The following is a 23,846-nucleotide window of genomic DNA, read 5'->3' as shown; positions in this document are numbered from 1 at the left end:
AATGATCTCATTCCAGATAGCAGTCTCCTCATTTGTCCTGGAAGCAGTGGGTAGTATGTCTTCTTCCCCCAGTGCCTGCCATCCTTTGGTTTTCCCAAGCCCCTTTTTATAAAAGTGTCCCAGTGGATTCCTCTGTAAGCCAGACCGCAATTAACCTTTCCCGTGAGCAGCCCCGTTTCAGGTCTTTTCATTGGCTTGTTCACCCATGAGGTTGTAATTGAAGGGTTGCATTGTTGTTACTCATCTAGTATTGGACAATTGTTAATTGCTCTACATATTGTTTAATGGCCAACTCCGAGGCTTTAAATATGTGCTGTGCCATCAGCCCCATCTTGAAATTACTTGCCAGCATGTTCGCAGCACTGTGGTGTTCCACGGCAGTCTTCATCCTGTCAGTCAGTAAGGCTTGTGTTCCCGCTGGTCCACATAGTTTGCGACTGATTCTAACTGCGCCTTTGCTTTGTGCCTGAAGGTAAGTGGATTTCCCTGCACGTTCGGGGTTTAAATCACTTGCGTGTTCCGGTATCGGGTCCTTTATATGGCACCAGAGCTCTTGGGCATAAAGGTGCTCATGTTGTGAAGGGTGGCATCTTAGTGGGAGTTCCTGAACAAGTAGGTTTTTAGTGCAGATCAGAATTAAAGATAGTTGGCTTCCTGGTGAAGATCGTCATGGAGGGAGTTACAGGCTCTGGCTGCAGTTACAGCCAAGAAGCGCGCTCCCCCCGTAGACAATATATGTCGAGGAACGCCCAAGAGTTTCTGTGAGCTAGATCGCAGGGTGTGATTTGATGGAGGGGTGGTAAAGACCGAATGCAGATAAGGTGGGAGTACATCATAGAAGCTACGATGTTCAAGAGTATCTTCAAGGTAATGTGGTCCTTAGCCGGGACAGTGAAGTTTACAAAGGAGGGGTGGGACATGATCTCTTATTGACAATGCATTTCAGATATAAATCCATCTTCAGGGCTGAACTCAAAGAAAAAAGGATCTAACACATAACATTGTTACACAAAAGTATAAACACCAAGAGAAACACAATATAGGAAGAAAACGTAAAATAAGGGACAACCATTAGCATGTTATAAGGGTCAAATTTGAAAGAAATTATTCTCAAAGATTTAAGTGGTGAAAATAGAGTTATACCAGAGTCTTCTAAATGGCCTCATAGAGGTCCAATGGCCATGTTCCACTTTAAATTGACAATGGATTCATGAAAAAGAGGTAAGGGAGATGCATTTTAGACATGTGTGCCGATTTATCTTAGCGTTTTAAAAATAGGTACCTCTTTACCATGCTCCTTCGTTTAAAAAAGCTTCCGGCTACTTCTTTATAGTATCTCCAAACGAGGCCCTTAAGATCGGAGACGATGCACCATGCGTGTTGCATGGTGCCAATCTTAACTGTTGATATTGTGCTAACGACGCAGGCCGTGCAACGTCACGCGTAAAACGTTGGGCCGTCAAAATCGGTCACGTCCCGTGCGGGCTTGCCGGACGGGATTAGTAGCAAAACAGTTATCTCCATTTGACCGCTTTACTAACATCAAATTTCACAGCAATAGCGTTTGTCGAAATGCATACATTAAGGTATGGTGGTAAGGAAGGAACAAGTTACTTATCTGTAACTATTGTTCTCCAGCATGGGTCTGGCATGGAGTCACATGCTTATGAATATTCCCCGTCATTAGGCCGGGAATCCTCAGTAAAAGAAAAAAACAGTTTCACTTTCACTTACAAACTGTCTTTCTCCTATAGACCAATCACTGAGCTCTGGGTCATACTGCCACCAGCCAATGACTGCCCTCTCCCTAGGCCCCTCCTCTGGCAGCCATCTTCAGATTTGGAAGCACGTAAAGTGGCAGTATGACCAAGAAAAAAGAGCCGCAGAGGGGCAGGACAGAGGGTTCACATGTGAATCCATGCCAGACCCATGCTGGAGAACAATAGTTACAGGTAAATAACTTGTTAGTTCTCCAGCTTGGGGTTTGGCATGGATTCACAAGCTCATGAATAAAGAATACATAGCAGTACAATATTACAAAACCACGGGAGGTGGCAAGACTCAACAGAAGCAAATACTCTTACCTCCGGAACAGGCTCACCTTCAAGCGAACAGGTTGCGTAACACTGCTTGGCCGACCCTGGATTCCTCGCTCTCTGGAAACCCTGTCGACGTAGTAGAATCTTGTGAAGGTGTGTGTGGACCTCCACGTAGCAGCCCTGCAGATGTCCAGCAGGGGCACAACAGACAGGAACACCATCGTCGCAGCAGTCGCCCTGGTGGAATGGGCTCTCGGACGGCTGGGCAGCGGTCGGTTTGCCAAGCAGTGACAGTGTGATGCAGCCGTAGAGCCACCTGGAGATGGAATCCTTGGACAAGGCCTACATATGGTTCACAGGACCAAAGTTCACCAATAGTTGAGATGTCTTCCGGAAACTCTTTGTGCGTGCCACATAGAACTTCGGAGCACAAGCCACATCCAGCAAGTGCAAAGTCCTTTCAGCCGGCGACAAAGGTTTTGGAAAAAACAAAGGCAACACCAAAGGCTTGTTGAGGTGGAAGTCCAACGGAACCTTTGGTATGAAGAAGGGTTGCGTTAGTAGCATAACCCTCGTGTCGTGAAAAGTCAGATAAGGCTGTTTGCAGGAAAGGGATATGGATCTCACCTACCCTCCTGCCAGAGGTGATGGCCACGAGAAAAACCGTCTTCCAAGAAAGGAACTTGAGAGGGGCCTGATCCATAGGCTCGAAGGAAGCCCCCATGAGCGTCGTCAGCACCACATTCAGTTCCCATGCCGCAGCAGGGGTCACCGGTAGGAATGATCATAACAGTCCTTTGAGGACCTCCTTGAACAGATGGTGGGACCAAAGCAAAGACCGTCCTGGATACCTGGTGTAGCAGGAGAAAGCCGCCAGATGCACCTTAATAGAGGCGTGCACCAGCCCCGCCTTGGCCAAGGACAAGTAGGGAAGAATCTGCAGAGCTGAGACCCTCGGAGGGTTGATCTTCAGCGACCGGCACCATGTTGCGAAACATTTCCACTTGTGCTGGTAGCACTGAAGAGTCGACGATGCTCTGGGCCTGGCAGAGGACCTCCCAGCAGTCCGCCGGTAGCTCCTACCCTCCGAACTCTAAGGCTGCAGGAGCAAAGCCTTCAGGTTCAGCGATCCTGGGTTGTGATGTAGGATTGCGCCCCCCGTCTCTGGCAAGCAGATCCACGACTGCCGGCAGTTTGACTGGGGGCAACGTTGACAGGCTGAGAATATCCAGGTACCAAATCTGCCTCGGCCACGCCAGGGCGACGAGGATCATCTTGCATCGGCACTGTTTGAGTTGATTGATGACTCGCAGCAGGAGAGACAATGGGGGACGCGTACAGAACAGGCCTTCCCACGTAAAGGAAAACACACTCTCCCCATGCTCCTCGGCTGGCGGAACCTGCTGGCAAATCTCTGGCATTTGGAATTTGTCGCTGTTGCAACAGATCGATTTGGGGTCTGCCCCATTTGAGGAAGAGGCTGTCCACTTGATCCTATCGAAGTTCACACTCATGGCTAGAGCGCAGCTCCCTGCTGAGGGAGTCGGCAATGGTGTTCTTGACTCCAACCAGATGAAAAGGAATGAGGAATATCTCTTGGGCGACGGCCCAGTGCCACAAGTTCTGCACCTCTGTGGAGAGCACCAGGGATTTGGCACCCCCTTGCTTCCTGATGTAGAACATCGTGGTGGTATTGTCCATGAAGATCCTCACCACCTTGCCCTTGAGGGATGGAAGGAACGACTTGAGGGGCCAGAACACTGCCAGCAGCTCCAAGACATTGATGTGGAGATCCCTCTGCACCGGCAGGCATTGGACTCTGGCGTGGCGACATCCGATGTGGGCTCTCCAGCCCTCCAGGGAAGCGTCCCTGGTGACCATCTCCTGTTACGGGGGGCTCTGGAAATCTGTGCCCCCGGCGAGGTTGAGCGCACGCCCCACCACCTTATCGCTCGGCGGAACTCCTTGTCGAGAACAATCTTGTCTGCGAAGCTTCTGGACACCTGGATCCACCGAACGTCCAGGAATTCCTGAAGGGGTCACATCCGCAACCTGCAGAGTCGGATCAGGTAAATGCACAACGACTTCATGCTGAGCAGCGACTTGATGGTCTGCATCGTGGCAGTCTTCACCCAGCATGGCTGCTATCCTGTCTTCCGAGGGGGGCAATAGGCAGGAGATAGTGTTGAGCCTGGCCCACAGGAATAGCGCGTTCTGAGATGGTACCAATCAGGATTTTGGATAGTTGACGGAGAACCCCAGATCTGTCAGCAGCGAGACGGCCCTCTCTGTGTGTTCGACAGCTATTTCCCTGGACCTGGCGCGGATGAGCCAGTCGTCGAGGTACGGGTACACATGTATCCCTTGTAGACACAGATGGGCCGCCAATGGCACCAGGCACTTCATTAATACCCTGTACGCCGACTTCAATCTGTAGGGAAGGGCCTTGAACTGGTAGTGCCTTCCCTGTACCACAAATAGCAGCAACTTCCGATGCTTCTCGTGAATGGGGACGTGGAAGTATGTGTCCTCCAGATCCACCGACGACAAGAAGTCTCCTTCCTCCAGTTGGCCGAGCACGTGCTGCAACGTGACCATCCAGAAATTTTGGGACTGGAGGTATTTGTTGAGGCGCTACAGGTCTAGCATCTAGCATGGGCTTCCAGCCCCCGATAATCTTCTTTACCAAGAAGTATCTGGAGTAGACTCCGGAGCACCGGAGTCGCTTTGCAACAGCTTTTGAATGGCCCATACTTTCTGCATGAGCTGAGGGATGTGTTGCTCCTGCCGGGCCACCGGTGGTATCCGTGGACACTTCTGCTGGAACTCTAGAGTATGTCCGTGGGTGAGAGTGTCCAGCACCCATTGGTCGGTGGAGATCTTTTGCCACTTGCTGATGAAGCCCGCCAGATGGCCTCCCACCGGGGTGCATGGGTGGGGGCCGATGTCCTGGCCAGTTCAATCTTGCTTCAAGGCCTGCGTGCCACCTTGAGAGAGACGATGATGTCGGCCATCTCCACCGAAAGCCTTGGAGAGGCCCCTGTAGGACTCTTAGGTCGTGGGCTGGGAGGGTTGACGGTACGAGGAGGACCCTCTGCCGAACCCCTTTGATGATCTGCCTGATTTTCCGCCACAGGCGCAAAAGGATGGAAGATGCTGCTGAAGAGTGGCCAGGGCACGGGCTGTCTCCATGTCTGTTTTAATGGCCTGCAAAGATTCGTCAACTGCTTTCCATCTTATAAAACAGCTCCCTGTCATATCTGGCAAGGATTGCAAGTGCATTCACTGCCTTGACTGTCGATGCCGCTGAGTAGACGGCTTTCCTACCCGTGGCGTCCAACAACTTCCACTCGCTGTCTGGGGGAAAGGAGGTTGAATATGAGGTATGAGGTAGACAATTGGTTGCATACTGAGGCAACCGGTACTTCTTCTCCAGCCTATCCCTCTTCGCCGGGGCTGAGTCTGGGTTTCTCATCAGTGCCAGGCCCTCATCCCAAACATCGTCCAGGGGAGGAACCGCCAGAATGGCCTTCCTTTTGGTCTCACGTTGTTAGTAAAGGAAACCTTCCTTCTCAGTCTCTTCTGGCGTCAGCTGGAAGAGCTCAGACGCCTGGGCGACCATGGCACGGAATGACCCCAGTTCGTCCAGGGGAGAAGCCCTCGGCGCCAGAGAAACACTGCCGTCATTGTCCATGTCCGTAGTCGCCGTGTCAGTCCCTGTATCCCTAGGGGGGAGGGCATGTGCGGCAGTTGAGGTGGCGGCGTAGGGTGCCACTTTCTCTTCTTCGCCGGCGGCAGACCCTGTGCCACCAGTGCCAGAGGTGCCGTTGGTATCCTCTTCTGGATCTGTGACTGTGGAGAGTTGAAACGCTGTCCAGCAACACGTCCCAGGGAGGTCTTGGTGGGTAGGCTTGTTGGGCCTAGCGCCCACGTCATCGTCAGCGGCATTCCTGCCGCCGTCGTCCACATCAGCGTTCCCGCCATCGTCGTCCACATCAGCGTTCCCCACGTCCTACGAGACCGTGTGAACAGACACCAGGTCTTCCTCATCAGAGGAAGAAATATCCGTGAGGCCTCCACTCCCCTCACCCCCTTTATTGCATCCTGAGAGGTCGGTCTCTGGCTTAGAGATGGCATCCACTTCTCCAGCGTTTTCTCCACCGGTTTGGCAGTTGCCTCCCGTCTCAGGAGTAGAGTCACTCTAGGTCCCGCCGGGGACCCCTGGACCGGGTCAGCCCCTTTCACCTTCGAGAGGTTGGCCACCACCAGCATGACTTTGTCTGGACCACCTAGGCCTTCAGGGGCAGGTCGGCTACCTTCCCTGCGCCTTGGTCTTCCCCGGCTTCTCCCGCAGCTTCCCTGAGTTAGCCGATTTCCTCTTCGAGGAGGAGCTGGAGCGATGACTGGAGATGGAGGCAGATAGCGAAGATGAATGTGCCATGCCCGCTGCGGGACCAGCTTGCGCGGCGACCCCGACGGAAACAGACTTGCTGTGCTTGACCTTCTCTTGGGCCCACATGGATAGAACGCCCTCAAAGGACTTAGAAGCCAACTCCTCGGACGATCCTTGACTGTGTGCTTGGAGAACCCAAGGCAGATATCACAATCCACTTCCCTGTGGTCCGGATGGAGACAGTAGAGGCACTGGGAGTGTTTGTCCTCATAAACACGTTCCTCAATCCGCAGCTGGGGCAGAGCTTGAAAAGGGAGCCTCAATCCTTCTCCTCCGACATGGTCTGGCGTGCAGTGTAGGCCTGATGGCCTTCTGGAATCATCGATGAAACTCTCGACAGTTCTTGCCCTTGAGGGGCTTTGAAAGACGCCGACAAACGGATCCCGGCTTGCCGGTTAAATGAACGAAAGAGCACACCGGCTCTATTTGACAAAAATAGAAACTTTTTTATCAAAAAAGTGTGAAAATGTAGAAAAGCTCTCAGAGCACTAGACAAGGACTCCCAACACTTGAACGTACAGTAAAAATCATAAGATGGCTGTCAGAAGAGGGGCATAGGGAGAGGGCAGTCATTGGCTGGGGGCAGTAGGACCCAGAGTTCAGTGATCGGTTTATAAGAGAAAGACATTTTGTAAGTGAAAGTGAAACTGTTTTTTCTTTTACAGAGGATTCCCGGCCTGACGATTGGGAATATTCGTGAGCATGTGAATCCATGCCAGACCCCAAGCTGGAAAAATAACACACCTGTACATAAGTCTTTATAGGCGCAACAAGACAAGGAGGGGAGGACAGAAAGAGGACAAAACAGCAATCTTATTAGGCCTTGTGTCAAATCAGATTCCGCAAGTGCAGGGGGGATGGAGGGGGAGAAGTGCCATGGGGGTTAGGGAGGAGGGGAGAGTGCAAGTAACTCTTAAGTGCTGCCAGGAGGTGGCTCATAAGTGCAGAGAGTCAGGGGACTGTAGAGTTGCAGATATAGTCCCTTAAGTGGTTGGGAGGCCAGGATGCAGTGCAAGAGCAACTGGTCGTGTAGGAGCCTGATCCGTATTTTCAGTGGGTAGCCAGGTAACCAGTATGGACAGCAGACGGGGACATCAACAATGGAGAGTGAGAGAAGAAGTGAAAAGGAAGGTCTTGAGTTGCTTCCGGAACTTTAGGTGGTCCTGCTCAAGTTTGAGAGAGGCAGGGGGGCTGTTCCAGAGGGAGGCCCCAGCCGAGGAAAGAAATCTCTGCCCCCCCACCCCATATCACTCTCTGCCTGGAGAAGCGGCTGACCCTCAGAAAGTTGAAGGTGGATGAGTGGAGGGCTCGAGAAAGAAGATGCTTAGGAAGAGAACATTGGATGTAGTGTGGTCCCCAAGCCCAGAAAGCCTTGTGGACGAAGCAGAGGGTCTTGAACTTGATCCTCGCAGCCACAGGTAGCCAGTGGAGCGATCTCAGGGCTGGAGAAATACTTTCCCTGGCTTGAGGCCAAGGACAAGTCTTGCAGTCCTGTTCTGGATTAGTTGTAAAGGGTGAAGAATAGAGATAGGCATATTTAGAAAGAGGCTGTTGCAGTAATCCAGCCTAGAGAGGACGAGAGCTCTGGAGACAGTGAGCTTCTGGGGGAAAGTGGGAAAGGGAAGAATTCCTCTGAGGAGGTGCAGCTGATAGTGTGACTTCTTAGAGACATCAGAGATGTGAGGAGAGAAGGAGAGGGTGGAGTCAAAGATGACACCAAGGTTCTTAGCCTCACAGGAAGGAGCGCGTAGAGGGCCCAGGGTGGGGGGCAGAGTGAGAGAGGGAAGGCGGGAGCAGGTGTCCCAATGAGGAAGATCTTGAGTCTTACTGGCATTAAGGCAGACACTGTTGGAGGCACACCATTCCTGAATTACAGACAGTCTGGTATGAGAGAAGGAGCAAAAGATGCTTGGGGGAGCCTGAAGGAGAACTGGGTGTCATGCTCCGCCCTTGGAAGTGCTGGCAGAGGTGGAGGTTCACCTAATATGGCCGCCCATTGTGCCACTGTGAAGGTCTAGTTCTTTCCAAGATGGCTGTTGCTCCCATAATACTGTGCTTTGTTTGCGATTCCTCGCGTTGTATCAGTCTTGTGGTAAAGCGGTGCCGGTGCTTGTCTCATCAGCTTTCCAGCAATTCCCTGTTTCATCTCGCTTGATACTTTCATTGTACTTTTCTTCATTCCTTGGTGCTTTCCAACACGCTCGGGTGTTTATTCTTCTCCAGGTTTTTGTTCGCTGGATTTATACTGCGATTACTTTATATCCTGTAATCTTTTTCTAGACTTTCTTTTCTGCATTTCCTTAACTATCTTTCCCATGTTATTTCCTTTGGCTCTCAGCTTTAGCAACCTTCGCTAGTATCTTTTCTTCTGTGCTCCTCCTCTCTAGTACAGCTTCCGCTCTACTCTGTATTGCATTCTGTTCGCAGCTCTTACTTTTACTTGCTACTACTTTTCTTCTTAGTTCCAAGGTAATTTCCTATCTTCCCCTTACGGTTTTGCGATTCTTTTCTATAACGGAACCTCTTTCTCTTTTACCTCTAATCTATCATATTCTACCATATTGAGCAAGCCCTCTTGCCGTCTTGTTTACAGCGCTACTTTCTTAGGCTGTATCCAGTATTCTTCCGGAAGCAGCTGCCTGGTACTCAGGTACTTACAGACTTGGAACCTACATCTACATCTGTTGGTTCACTCACTCTTCTGGATAGATTGTGTTTCTTGCAAAGAGACTACTTGTCTAAGAAGACAGACTACTTTCTGTTCACCAGTTCCTATTCTCCAATCACTCCTGGAAAGAGACTACTTGTCTAGGAAGACAGACTACTATTTGTTCTCAAGTTCCTACTCGGCAAACACTCTATTTCAACCAGCTACAGCCCATGGTTTTGTGTGCCTGAATGCTTTTTCCCTCATTGGGGGCTTGCTCCCCTGGGGCCCCCTGGACCTGGTTATTATACCTGTCAAGGTGGCCTCCGAGGGAGCTCGCCCCTTTCTAAACAAAAAAGAAAGAAAGGAAGACAAAAAAATCATGAAGACCACGTCAGAAGAAGGATTCCGATACCCAAGACAGCTCCATCGAAGACCCAGGTGAGGAGGAGTGTCGGAAATTATACTCTTGGGTTGACAAATGCGCATACCACTGAAAGTTAGAACAGAAGATGGAGATGCAGTGGGACAGAGGTTCCAGGTAGTGGTTAAAGAGCCAGGGACAGAGGTTAGACCTCTGGGGAATACCACAAGTAGAGGGAGAGGTAGAAGAGAGGAAAGACCCCAGTTGGACCTGGGATGGTCGATCAGTGAAAAAGGAGGTCAACCAGGCAAGGGCCTGACCAGAGATACCAGACGATTGAGCAGCATGGCGTGGTTGACTGTGTCAAAAGCATAGGACAGATCAAGGATAATGAGGACAGAAGGAAGGTTAGAGTTAAGATTGGAAAGCAGGTCTTCGCGGGTGTTCAGGAGAGCAGTTTCGTGCTTCTGGCTGCTCTGAAGCCAGACTGGTAGTCAGGGAGACAACCAACAGATTCAGTATGTAGATTAAGCTGGGAGATCGCCAGCTTTTCCAGGGGTTACCCAGGAAAGGAGTGATGGAGATCGGGTGATAGTTTGCCAGAGAGGAAGGATCGGCAGAGGGCTTAAGAAGGGGGTGCACAAGGGAGTGCTTTTGGGGGGGAAGGGAAGGTTCCAGTGGCAATAGAGTGATTGCAGAACTCAGCCATGGCTGGAGCAAGGGCGTCGATGTAGTCCTTAATGTTTCTGGAGGAGCACGGGAGCACCTGCTTTGATGAGACTTTCATAGATCGGACTTGTCTAGAAACATCGTCGGAAGTGAACAGGGGGAAGGAGGAAAAAGGAAGAGGAAATATGGCCAGACAGGGGCCTGGAATGGTAGAGGGAGAGGAAGAGGTGGTAGAGGAATAGAGAGTGGACATGGTGTACTGAGTTTTAGTGGTGAAATGAGATGCCAGAGCCGTGCAAAGGGCCTGAGATGGAACAGGAGAGGTAGAGACTGCAGCAGGATTGGCCAGCTCCTTGAAGATTATGAACAATTTGGCTGAGTTGTTAGAGGCTGCAGAGACGCACGTTTGGATGTAGGCTCTCTCCTTAGAGAGGATAGAGTCTCTGTATTGCCTTTGGAGCAGGCAGCAGGCCAGTTTGTCAGAGGATGCGCTTGATGCCCTCCACTTCCTCTCAGCCACCTGTGAGAAACCAGAGGGTATTCTTCCCAGCAGACCTTGAGAAAGCCTTATTCAGGGAGCCAGGAAAGGGCTGGACCCCTCTTATCCCAACCATGAAGGCAGACGAGCAGGGAAAGATGACATGGGTAGGGGAGCCGCGGTTATGCCCGGGAGAATGCCCAAAAGGGAGACGAGGTATGTTACCGAAGAAGAAGAGGAGGGTGAGATCCCTGGGACCTTTATGGGCTGTGCCACATATGCCCCCTGCTTCCCATTAAAACTCTCCTACCCAAATCCAGTTTACCCTGACAAAACTACCACCTTCTTTCTCCTGACATAAAACACAAAGGTTTAACACCAACGCTGTTTACCTGACATGTCCCAACACAAAGGTCAGGCAGAGCCAGGCACTTAGAATCACACACACCTGACGGCCCTTTCCTTTACCCACAGGGATAAAAGGTGGAGCTAAAGAGCACAGTACGAGCAAGGCAGACCACATGACGAGACAGCTATCCAGACACGGCAATAAGGAGTATGCTGCGAATATCGAGAGGCTGACGAGGAAAGACAGGACATTGCTCTTTTTGGCAAAACCCTACAAACCGTCGGCTGAAAGAATTATAAGGCCGAGGACAAAAGCCCAAGTGTGCTGCAGCAGAGGTCAACGGTACACGGAGCGTATAGACGCGAATAAGCCGGAGTAAGGGAGACTCCTGCTTCCGTGGTACAGGCCTTGACTCCAGTAAAGAGGAATGCCAAGCGGTTCATCAAAGCCAGTGAGTCGAGGGGAGAGCCAATAAGAACCGGGCTGTGGTGAATGAAAGTGGCAAAGTGAGAATTGTAACATTGTAAATGGGAGACCAGCTTCAAAAGAGCTGGCACCAAGTGGGTGCTACTCCTAGAAACCCTCGTAAATCCCTGTCTGAATGAAACTACAGTTACCAGAAGGATGTCGGAGAGCAGTCAAGATAGGTTAAAGTGGTCATACAGGAGGTCAAGCAAAATCCCTGTACAGTGGAAAGCCTTTGACCTAAGAACTGGGAGAAAGCAAGGGAAGTGAATCCCGCAAGCATTGAAAGCGAATATGAAGTTGGCAAGAGTGAACCCGGAAGAGGGATGCTGACGAGAAGGGGCAAGTCTAAAGTCCCAAGAAACAGTGTGTTGGTAAGAGTGAAGGGATGTCCACTGAAACTGTTTAAAAAGACATTGATATTCGTGAAGGAAAGAAAAGCCATACTGAACCTGGCGGAGGGAGGCTGAAACTAAAGAGGGGTCAGCGCCCAGAAGAGGGCGACCCAAAGGTGAAGACCAATCATCCAAGTAAAGAGAAGAACGCTGTGACCATTTTTGTCTCAATATTTCGGAACCTGAAAGGCCCACAAAAGCAAGAGAATATAGCTATCCGAGGTCCTGATATTACTAAAGAATGTTCTAGGTATTTTCACCCAGAAGAGGGGGATACCATGGTGATAGCCATCGACTAAAGCCCACAAAAGGGAACTGTTCATTTTGATTTGTGGAAATGGATTTGTGAAAGGTCAGTGACCGGAAGAGGGGGACCTAGGGGTGAATGCATCGACCAAAGAATACGTGAAAAGGAACTTTGTGTTTGTTTTGTTATTTGAACACGTCAGGCCCTCGAAGGCAAGAGACTTTCAAGTGAAACGAGACTTGGCCATTGATGGTCCTGAGAGCCGCAAGTAGAAATGCTGTCTCGTACTGGGGAAGCTCGAGACTCTACTGTGTTCCAAGACCCCGCCTTACCCTGTACTTAAAACGTGGGGGAGTCCCAGGCTACCGCATCCTGACATATTATTTGCGAACACTTCTTTCTTTTCTTGAGAACTATCCCACACCCTTTTTGTATTAGTTGTAAGGTTTGGCAACAAGTTTCTTAGTATAGGCCCTTTTTATTTGACAAAGCGCCACTAGGACTGCCTTATTTTCATTTGATGGTCGACGCTTGCTCCCATCTTAGATTTAGGTTTGGATTAGGCGTTTTTCCAACCTGCTGTCATGATCTCTGCTTCCAAAAGGTCAGGGTTTCCCCAACTCCCTTGGAAGCAGATCCATAACCCAAGTTCCGAGTGCCAACCAGTCCCAATTGGGACCCTTTGGACCCAGTCCTGGCGCCAGTGGCACCAGGCTCATAAATATGCCCAGTCCCAGCGCTGGAAGCGCCGGGCTCATAATGCTTGGGTGGACTTACCTGTAGCAGACCATGCTGCTTACTTGCCTGCCAGTTGAGCCTCTGATCCTCTTCTGTTTGGAACTACTTTTCCTGTTGGGTGGGGCAGGAGCCACTCCCTAGATTCAGAACACTGGAACTCTTCTGGAAAGCAGGAACTCTTTTCTTACCTAGGCGTGGCTGTGGAAGGAGACACCTAAGCACTACAGGAGGCTATTTAAACCACACCCGATGGATGAATCTTGCTTTGCGTTATTCTGCATCCTCTGCAGCAGAACGCTCATCGTGTCTTCTGCATCTGATCCTGGGCCTAAGGAAAAAGGCTTACCATCCTGAATCCAGTCTTCAGCAACACCTATAAAGACAAGAAAGAACAGGTTAGCATTACGGTCTTCAGTGACAGCTCTTCACTTACCTGGTCCATCGGCTGTCACCAACGCCTCGCGCTGCATTCCGGCATCTGAAAGACAAAAGCTTACCTACTCTTCGTGCGCTCCGGAGGTCTTCACACTGCATTCCGGCATCTGAAAGACAAAAGCTTACCAACTCTTTGCACACTCCGGAGGCCTTCGGCACTGCATCCCGCATCTGAAAGACAAAACAAGGTGCGTTTAAAGACATTGGGGAACTTTAATACTCACGTGCCATTACTCCTTTGCACATCTAACCCAGTGGGTATTCCGGCACCCTGCAGCCGCTCCGAACTTGTACCTGCAAAATAAAAAGACAGTTAGAGCGCATCGTGAAGCAGGCAACAAGCGCTTACTTGCGTGCTTCCAGGCGCTTCTATTCATCACACGGGCTCCATCTTCAACTCACTTCAGCCCGTCATCCGCCATCGCCGGAACCCTGCAAAACAAGCAACATCATTACTAAAGACTTTAAAGACATTAGAATTACTCAAAACTTACCGTTCGTGCAGTAAACGACGGACAGCAGTCCTCTGAAGTCAAGAGGCCTGCTCCCCTTATCCAGTGAAGAAACTGGTTACAGCACCCTGCCCCGAGGCAGATGGAGAGCACGGCGTTCACTTACCTAAGGTGAGAGCGTTAACCTTTGGGGTTCTACAGGAGAAGAGAAAGGGAAGAAGAGAGAGACATTCAATAACCCAGTTCCTTAATCCCATATTTTCTATCTGCAGACATCTTACCCTTCGAGTCAGACATCCAGTGCACAGAGGTCCAGCCCAAAGAGCCAGCCGTGTGTTACACATCACCTTTGAAGATACGGTATACGCCCAGTCAAGACCGGCGCCTCTACGGGAATCAGGTGAGCGTTACACCTGCATACAGTTTAATAAACACCCTTGAACTGTGATCACTTGTGTCTGTCTTTACTGTTGCCACCATGAGTTCCTTACACACCCTACACTTGGGCTTAAGGGTGGCGAGGTCGGAATCGTACCAAGAGTTGCACTTGGATGCGGGCTTCATGACAGGGGCAAGGACATCAAGAGTGTTCAAGATAGAGAGATGCAGGTTGGAAAGAGCTGTGTCAGAGTGCGAGTCAGCCAAAGGTGTAGGAAGATGAGAGAAAGTAGTGGCGAAAGCCTCCACTGACACACGCTTCATGTGCTGGACGACCCAGAAGGTGGGTGGCAGCATAGGGGTGCGACTTAACCTGAGGGGCAGAGCGACAGGTAAGAGGAGAGAAGGAAGTGGTCAGTCCAAGAGAGAGGGGTGTTGAGGGGGAGATCTGACGAGATCAGAACATCCAGGGTGTGACCTTCAGAGTGGGGGGAGGGAGGGGAGAAAGAGTGAGACAGAGAGAGAAAGAGAGAAAAAGACAGAACGAGAAAGAGCGAGTGAGAGAGACCGACCAGAGGAGGCAATAGCACCATCCAAGTGGATGTTAAGGTATCCGAGGAGGATCTACGTGTCCCCAGACTGACTAAGGCATACAATTATTATAATTTAGATCAGAGGTGCAGAAGATTAAAAAGCTAACACTGCCTGCAGGAACATTGTGTCCCAGAGCTGTCAGGGATGATACACATATGACCTTTGAACCTGCCCAGTGCTATTACAAAGCTGGGGCTGAAAGCAACTGTAAACCGTCTCAGCAAAGGCACAGGTGTGCTAATATTTTGGCATGGAGCATTTATGAAAGGGGGTCTGATTAGCAGTGCTCCCTTTCAACAGCAGAATTACCTGCATCGTTTTTAGGTAATAAAAATCAAAAAAGGTCGTCTTTCCCGCTGCCGCCAAAAGTTCATTCACTCACAGTTACCTGTTGCAAAAGCTAAATAGCAGAGTGGAGTTGGTTTGCTTCTAAAATATTTACCATTCTTTCACCACATTTGTGTACCACTATTATTTAGTGTAGTGCCAGGCACTCACTATTGTGACAAATGCCAGGTTATTTTCACTGCTCCCATGGGGCGAGCCCTTTTCCATGAGGCTAGGGAGGTGAGGCCGCTAACCGATAGTCCTCCTGGGGGTGGTGCTCAGCGGGTAGATCTCATTAGGAGGGAAACCCTTGATGGGACCATTAGCGACTATCCTGGAAGAACATGGTATGCATCCTCTCCTTCTCTGTTCTCTCCCCTCACTCCACTCTACTCTCTATAGTCCTTCACAAGTCTATATATTTTTGTAGCGTAGGAGACCTCCTCTACACAGACCACACAGACGAGGAAGAGTGAGAGCTACCCAGATGGACAACTGACACAAATAAGATTTGGCAAGGAGCAAAAGCCCACTGTGGAACCAACATACGCGTACAGTCAATCAAAGTCCAACTCAATCATAACAAGCAAAGTACTGTACGCTGAGGTAGATCCTCCCTGGAGGAAGCGAGAGCTCGCTGGAGGCTCGCAGCAGAGAACAGAGGATGCTGTCAGAGCCTTGTTGAACACACAGTGTTCAGAACTATCCAGGCTGGAGAACCGGAGGTCCGGGAGCGAGACCAATCGGTCGGAGCAGGAGACGCAGACTTAGAGGGAGCAGACCTGGAAGCACGGCAAGGAGATGCAGAGGCTGCAGAAAGGTGTGCTGAAGCCCACAGCAGCAAAAGGCAGTCCTGCAAAGCCACTCGAGCAAGCCGGTAACACCATGAAAGGTACCTGGGATACCGTAGTGTGTGGAAGTGATTACGAAGAACAAAGAAGGCAGTTGGGGAGACCAAGTACCCCACTTTCCTCATGGGGAAATATATGAAGTGGACATATGAGAAACAGTGTCTGGCAGGTTTAGTGAACCAGGCCTCTGCAGGGCATATCATAACCCCGAGAGAGGGGTCTGGGACCAACATGAAACTGGGGAAGCCCCAGAAGTACAGTGCACCAGCGTATGGGACCCACAAGAAGGCAGGGAAGCCCTGCATGAACAGTACAGAAGGGTCAAGGACCCATTGCAGTCTAAAGAAACATGCAAACAAGGGGCCGAGACCCACGACAAGTTGGGTAAGCCCTGAGACAGCATAAAGGGGTCAGAACCCACAGAGACGAGAGAAGATACAGAGCAAGTCAGTGAGATCCCGAGCCATCCCAAAGTGAGAGAGAAGTACCAGGAGTAAAGACAAAGGGCCGAGGACCCAGTGATAAAAGAAGATATCCTTTCTGGAACAATAAGAGCTACAGTCAAGTCTGGCAGATAGTAAACTGGACTTGATGCTACAGTTGTGAACTCTGCTTTTTTGGTGTTGTTTTGTGAACAAACAACTTGTCTGAAATAAGAAGTTACAAATGAAGTCTGGCAGGATAGTGAACCAGACTTGATAGGACATTTGTAAAGTGGAGGAAGAACAGAGGAAAGGCCTCCCGTTCTCTCTGATACTTGGAAACTGTGTTTTCAGAAGCAAGACAAGGAAGAAAGAGAAAGACAAGAGGAGGGAAGGTTTTCCCCACTAATACCGTTATGGTTTTGGATATGGCTGGAAGAGCATCCAACACTACAAACTTATAAGTTACAGAAAAACTGGCTGTGTTTGCTCGCCAAGAAGTGAACATTTACGTTGGAATCCAGAGCGAGAAAATCCTCCTTCTCGATCAAGAAACCCCCAGTTTTCCTTAGTTGATTTAAGGTGTAAGGAACAGAAATAGGTTTGGACACAGGAAATTGGACATTTTACATTTACGGACATCCTGACATAGTCCTTAGGCTTTTTGTGGAGGTTGGGAAGCCCATTTTACAAACAGGGCCACATGGGTTTTTCTTTTCTTTACTATTAATAATAGTCTTTGCTAACAAATATGCCACCTCTGTGTCAGACTCCTGCACCCTTACACTGTATACATTTGTTTTAAACTTCATTTTATGCGCATTTTTCAAACATAACAAGCATCAAAATGGCAATTTCCACATTAACCCCCCACCCTGCCCTCCCTAGTGCTCAGCAGTATCTTCACGGAAGTCAAAAATACATATATTATGCATCAGATTTTGATTCATTTTCCGTGGTGAGTTCTAATTTCCCTCAGGTGGCACTCTACTTCGGGTCTTATGTAGTATTGTTGTGGTGGTTTGTGCGATGGCCTTCTCTGATATCCCTCTAGTCTTACAGGTCTGGTTGTTTCCCAATCAGTGGTTAAGTTTGACTAATCAAGTAATATATATAAGGGCCCCATATAGAGCTCTGACAAGGGTTGGTCCGTTGTAAAGCACTGTATTCCCTCTCCTTGTCATGACAGTATAGAATATCTGCCCTCCATTGTTCCACCGAGGGTCTTTGTTTCCTTCTCCACATCAATGCCACCTGCCGTTTAGCCAGAATTAGTATCAGACCTATCAGTTTTCCGTGTGCTCTTTGGTATCCGTTCAGCATATCCTAGTAGTGCTATTTGTGGATCAGGATCTATCTCAACCCTTGTAATACCAGATACTGTCTCAAATACATGTGTCCAGAATGCTAGTGTGGGGGGGGGGGGCACTCCCATGCCACGTGTATGAAATCAGCTGGGGCCGCACCGCACTTCATGCAGTTGTCCAATGTATCCGGGAATAATCCCTGGAGTCTGGCAGGTGTATAGTAAAACTGGTGCAGGTACTTAAAGTATCAGTTTGAGCCTTGCATTGATTGCCCCTTTCCTTGTCCCCTTGCAACAGTACTTCCATTCGCCAGCTGGAATCTCCCGTCCAAGGGACAACTCCCATTTCTTTCGGGGAGAGGCTTTTCTCTCTACCCCCACTGTGAGGCATGCAGCGTACAGCGTCGAAGTCACCCTGCTATAGCAGTGGCCTTGAAGGAGTTTGTCTACGATTGGCGTTATCTGTGGTTGTCTGGGAAATGTAGTGAACAGCTGTCGCATAGCTACCCTCGGCCTATAATAATGAAACGTCTCCAGTGCTGTGAGTTCCCCCTTGCCCCTCATTTCCTCCAGTGTGATAAATGTCCCATTTGGGCACAGGTCACCAAAACAAGTGATATCCAATCTTCTCATCATAGTAGTGAAAATTGCTTCCACTGTGACCGGAACCCCTGCAATATAACAGGCAGTTTGCGGGAGTGTAGGACTTCTTCTCTAGATTTACGTTCTAACCAGGTCCACACTTTGCACGTAACCTTACACTGTATACATTCTGAAATAAATAAAAATATAGTAAGAAAAGAAAAATGTGCAAGTTGTTTATGAACTTTTATGTTTCTAGGGACAAAAAGCACAGGGTAATTTATATTTCCTGAATGCTAACAAACTTTCAAGAAAATAAATCATTCAGAGAGCTACATTCAAAACACAACCAGCAAAACGAACAGGTAATTTCTTCCTCAAATGAATCAAAAAGACATTCAGGTTACCTGTTGGATTGATTTTCCTGTACAAACGGATAGCAGGTAATCAGGTAGCTGGGGATGGGAGTTGGTTCTATGCCACCGGCGCCGCCGCTGTCATTGGGGAGTGCCATGGGTATCATAAGTGTTTCATGCCCTTTCTTCAGAGGAACAAAAGGTTCTACTTCAGCTGACAGCTTCCCATCCTTAAACAAAACACAAGCCATTAGTTAAGTGAAACACATTCAAATGCTGTAACATTATTTTAGCACAAAGTACAAGAATATTTAATACATTTGAATAACTTAAACATCATTGCAAATGGTAATGCAAGATGTAAATCATTAAGTATTCGTAGAATATGGAGTACATTTTAACTTCATAAACACTTTAGAAACACTGAAAATCGTTCCTTCAAGGTTGATAAGTAATGAACTACTGTTTTGGGGATGTTTGCAACCCCTGATCCTGACCCTTGTATATGTTGGGATCTCTAACTTTTTCTGGTCTCCGCTCTGCTTTCTTACGGTTCCGTGCTGAGCCTGTCGACAGCGGGCTTGCAGGTTTTACCAGAGGTTTGTCCGCTGTTGTGGACCCTCCGGTGGACACTGTAATCTTCAGGGTTGTGGGTTTCATCAGGGATTTGTCAGTCTTTTTGGACCCTCCCGTGGATGCTGTAATCTTTGGGGTTGTGGGTTTCATCAGGGATTTGTCAGTCTTTTTGGACGCTCCCGTGGACGATGCAGTGTTGTGGACTTGTCTTTGGCCGGTGTGGTTAGAGGTTTCGACGACCACAGAGCTGTTGCAGACGGTCTCGTCGGTATAGTCGGTGTCCATGGTTTCGTCGATGGAGCAGGTGTCGACATTCCTTCCGCAACTTGGAGTGTCGGTTTAGTTTATTCCAGCATGGCACCCGTGTGCGCCAGCTTTCCTTTCCACAGCGGGACACGCTCGCCACGTTTCAACCCTCCAGAGTGCCTTCTCTTCTCGGGTCTCTCGGGTGAGACACTTGTGCTTCCTTGCTATTCATTTGCTTTTTCTAGTCCTATTTCTTGCTTTGCCGCTACTTGCTTTCCTGCCGTCTTCTCCACCGGATCATCTACCCTTCTCCTTCCTTTGCTTCCGATTTTCTCCTGCTGGCTCTCCATTGCTTTTTGCCTGCTGCCTTCTCTAAAGGATACTCTACTGCAGCTGTCTAAGGGATAAACTGGCTTTTCCCTGTGTTTGGGGGCGCTGCCCTTCGGTTCCGCCTATGTGTACTTCCAGCCTGAGTTTCAAGATACACTGTGGCGGAGGACGAGGGTCGTCCTTTTCTCTGCTCTCGAACTTCGGGATAAACAAAAGGGCAAGACTGCAACTACTGCAGAAAGTGAAGACCCCACGGAAACTTCAGGTGAGAGACGCGAGATGGTCTCACCAACGGGGTCATGGTCGATAGGGTTGTCGTCGGTTTCGTCTGCACGGACCGTGTCAATCGTCTTGTAGATGGAGGCATATTTTTCATCGACGGTGGACCCGTTCCAGAAGACGAAGCCCTTCCTGTGTTGTCGTTGGCGGTAAATGCGCTTTCAATGCTGCGCCACCTCTGCCCCCCGCTGACAATGTCTTTGACGAGCGAACGGTTTTGTCGAGCAAATCCAATTTCGCCATGTTGTGGCTTCTAGAACCAGAAGTCCGTCTCTCTTCTCATCTACACCATTTGTGAGGTGAAAGCCTCTCTGAGCCCCTCATGGCCATCATTTTGGTTGATTCAGAATCAGACAGAGGATATTTACCCTGATTTAGCCAGCATATGAGACATCTTTGACTGTCTCTCAGTGTTTTAGCACTGCAAGTGCAGCAAATGTCACGCTCCTCATGTATATTGTTTGGGTATAGACAATAAATGCACTCCGAGTGCTTGTTCCCCATATATACATTTTTAAAACCACAGGTGTTACAGGGCTTAAAAACAGATTTCTTTGATTTAGTCTTCATTGTCACCCTTCCACCTCATCTGTGTTGAGAGAAGCAAGGGTAACAAATTCCAGATGATGGCAACTAAATTCCAGATGATAAATTTGTTTCCAATTGAAGATTTCTCAAGTAAGCAGATTTCCCACACAGAGAAAGACCTTACAGGACTCCTCAGCACGATGGGCGGTTAGAATCTGAGGAGGGCCTCCTGGGAGGAGCCTGATACTCTACGTTTCATAGGTTGGGGCTGAATGCACCCAAAAGGACACTGATGGGCTACTAAAATGAGGAACATTTTTTATAGAGGAAATGTAATAATAAAGGTTACCACAGATTTCCAGCCGGACAACAGGAAATATTAAAAGGATATGAATCCATTTAAGATCCAATGCTGGAGACGTGTCTTTTTCTGGCCCATAGTGCAGTGGCCCAAGACCAAAATGCAGCAGCGCCAAATTCCAGAACAAATAAACTCAATACAAAAACTCAATACAAACGCCCCCTCCCACATGGTATATATAGTAGACATCATTGACATTACTTTCCTTTTATGGAACATGTCTTTCAGTTATGTTTGTCGTTCCTTAGAGACACGGACTGCAGGAAACTCTACCACATAGCAAACAGATTAAAATGATTTCATAGAATAGTTTAATTAGCGAAATGGGAAAGCTTGGATTTGAGCCCAGGTTTCATCGTGTCCCAGTTTGCAATTTGACAGCAGGCTACACATTGTATAAATGGTTAAAATTATTTATAGAGTGCCACTACAGACTATAACCCCGCTTCTTTTTAATATTTATATCCAGGAAATGATTGACGGTTTATTGAGTGGGGCTCAGGATTGACCGAAATTGGCTTTTTGAAAGTACCCCGCTATCTTTTTACGCAGACGATGCGGTCTTCATGTCGACTACCCCTCAGGGCCTAGAAAAATCACTTTCCATTTGCTTGGCCAAATTCTCTACGCTCTGTTTAAAATTGAATGTTGGCAAAACCAAATCAATGGTTTTTAGCCCTTCTCCTTTCAAACACAAATGTGTTGGACTGAAAATCAAGGGTGTTTTAATATAACAAGTGGCTAACTTTCTTTACCTTGGAGTAAGGTTCCAGGAGTACCTAAGCTGGGGGGCTCAGGTTGATAAGGCAGCAATAAACTTGGAAAAGCTCTTTGGTGCTACAAGATCGTTTTACCTTAGCCATGGTAGTGGAGCTGTGTCCCCTGCCCTTGACCTCTATGACAAAAAAGTTCTCCCAGCTTTTTTATGTGGGTCGGAGCAATGGTGCCACGTAAAGATGGGTCAATTAAACAGTAAAGAAAATACATTTTTATAACACCTTTTATGTCTCCCCAATAGTGTTCCCTCTGCATCCACTCACCTGGAACTGACATTGTTCCCATTGTGTCTCGGCCATGTTTAGCCCAGTTTTTCTCTGGTTAAGGGTTTGGTTTCCACCAGGGCTGAAAATGTTCTGGAAGGCATTGACGCATTGTATGTCCTTAAATGGAGGCAAAAGCCTCAAATCGATGGCCCATATTAAGCTACTGATCAATGACTTGGGGTTAAGTAAGATGTGGTGCTCCCACTTCGTTCCTATTAAAGCTACATTATCTGAAAGGTATAGAGCCATGGAATTATTGCTTGCTGATGCCACAAAAAAACCTTGTCCGTGTATAAACTGCAAATACCCTAGAGTTTGGGTTTAAGCAATATTTAGATGAAATAACCCTGCATTTTGAGAGATTTCTAGGTCTACTTTTGAGATTGGCCTTTTTTCCAGTAGCAAGACTGACATGTGTGGGGCACTTCAGTATCCGATATTTGTCCTATGTGTGGAAAAGCCAGAGAAACACTTTCACACTTCTTTCGCTTATGTGAGAAATCCCAGAGGTTGATTTATTGTACTTAAAACCGATTTTAAGAGAAGCTGGCAAGCGTACCGTAACTGCTGCTATATTGTTTTCATCCCATTCCCTATGTCCCCCAGTGATTTTTACCACTGATCGCTACAGTCACCGAACGTGGCTGCTGAGAAAGAAGTTCTAAACCTTATAATAAGGAAAAAATGTTATCTTTGGTGTTTTATCCACTAAGGCTGCAAACTTTGCTCTCCTTTTTATTTTGCATTTTTTCAACATCTTCTGTGTTTGTTTTAGAGCTGTCCTACACGTTTTTTATGTGTATTGTTCTGACTGCAATGAAATTTGTATTTATTATGAACTTGATGGTTTTATTAACAAATACAAGTATTTTCACTGACTGATAGACCCATATGAGGTAGATTTTATCAGATAGTTAAGAAAAATAAGGAAAAATGATAAACAAAAGTGATTTGCTCAGAATCACATGATGTATGAAATGTGAAAGGTGGAGATTTGAAGCCTGTTTTCCTGCTTCCACAGTTTCCAATTTAGAAATCAGGGGAGACTTGATCTTCTATTCAGTCTTCAATATGAGAAACAAACAAGACACTTTCAACAAGGTTATTCTTTAAGGGATGAATAAATAATTCAATAAATCTAGCTTTCAAAGCACCAATGTATCTACAAGAGGGAAGCCTATTAACAGTCTGTATCCTAAGGCAAATACATCTGGGAGTACACAAAATTGTACAGATAATTATACTCTTAGTCTGTAGGATTGTGTGTGCTTTAAAAGCATCAAGTCACATGAAACAGCAACCTAATAAATATAAGAGAAGTGTTAATTGAAACACAACTTCATAAAGCAGGTATACATCACTGTTGAGCCAGTCCCACAATCTGCTGCAGTGGCATGCAGATCAGGCACAGATCCCAGAAACAGTCAATCAGCCTCCTGACCTGTGTACCTCTATCTCAATTACCCTATTTGACATACCCATCACTAACAATCCTTCGGTCAGTGTCGCTTCCCCCCAGACCCCACTGCACCACAACCCAGAGGGAGCCCCTTTCAATGAGGCCAGCGAGGTGAGGCTGCTACCCGATAGTCCCCCCTAAGGGTGGTATAATGAGGGATGATCTCATGGGGAGTGATCCCCTCCCCCCACCCGGGGGAGAAGGATGACCTTATAGGAACATCATGCCCACTCTAGCCTCTTCTTCCTCTGCAAATCATGCTGTAGAGACTAGGTCAATGTGTTCTTGTAAAGGAGACAATCTCAAAGTCCTGGTAAGTACTGAGACGAAGATCAGGAACATAGCTAACTCATGTACTGGGCAGAGTTGGGACACAGGAGCAATGACGAACCATGTTAAGAAGGAACTGCAGTGGTATAGACTTCTGCTGAGGCGTGGTCCCGCTTGCATGATAAAGACCAAAGACGGACTGCCTGA

At 48.2% G+C, this 23,846-nt stretch overlaps 1 protein-coding gene across 3 annotated transcripts in view; it reads right to left on the bottom strand.

The window, feature by feature from the left end:
• SECISBP2L (SECIS binding protein 2 like) overlaps positions 1–23,846 on the bottom strand; it is a 1,017,636-nt gene that overhangs the window by 853,980 nt on the left and 139,810 nt on the right. For all 3 annotated transcript variants that reach the window (XM_069624786.1, XM_069624787.1, XM_069624785.1), the window contains one exon: positions 18,599–18,777. In XM_069624786.1, the coding sequence (XP_069480887.1) occupies positions 18,599–18,777 (179 nt within the window). The remainder of the gene's footprint in view (positions 1–18,598; positions 18,778–23,846) is intronic.

The sequence above is a fragment of the Ambystoma mexicanum genome, chromosome 11 (assembly GCF_040938575.1).
Source record: "Ambystoma mexicanum isolate Mex_15411 chromosome 11, UKY_AmexF1_1, whole genome shotgun sequence".
Classification (NCBI taxonomy): Eukaryota; Metazoa; Chordata; class Amphibia; order Caudata; family Ambystomatidae; genus Ambystoma; species Ambystoma mexicanum.
This window is presented reverse-complemented; position numbering and strand designations above follow the sequence as displayed.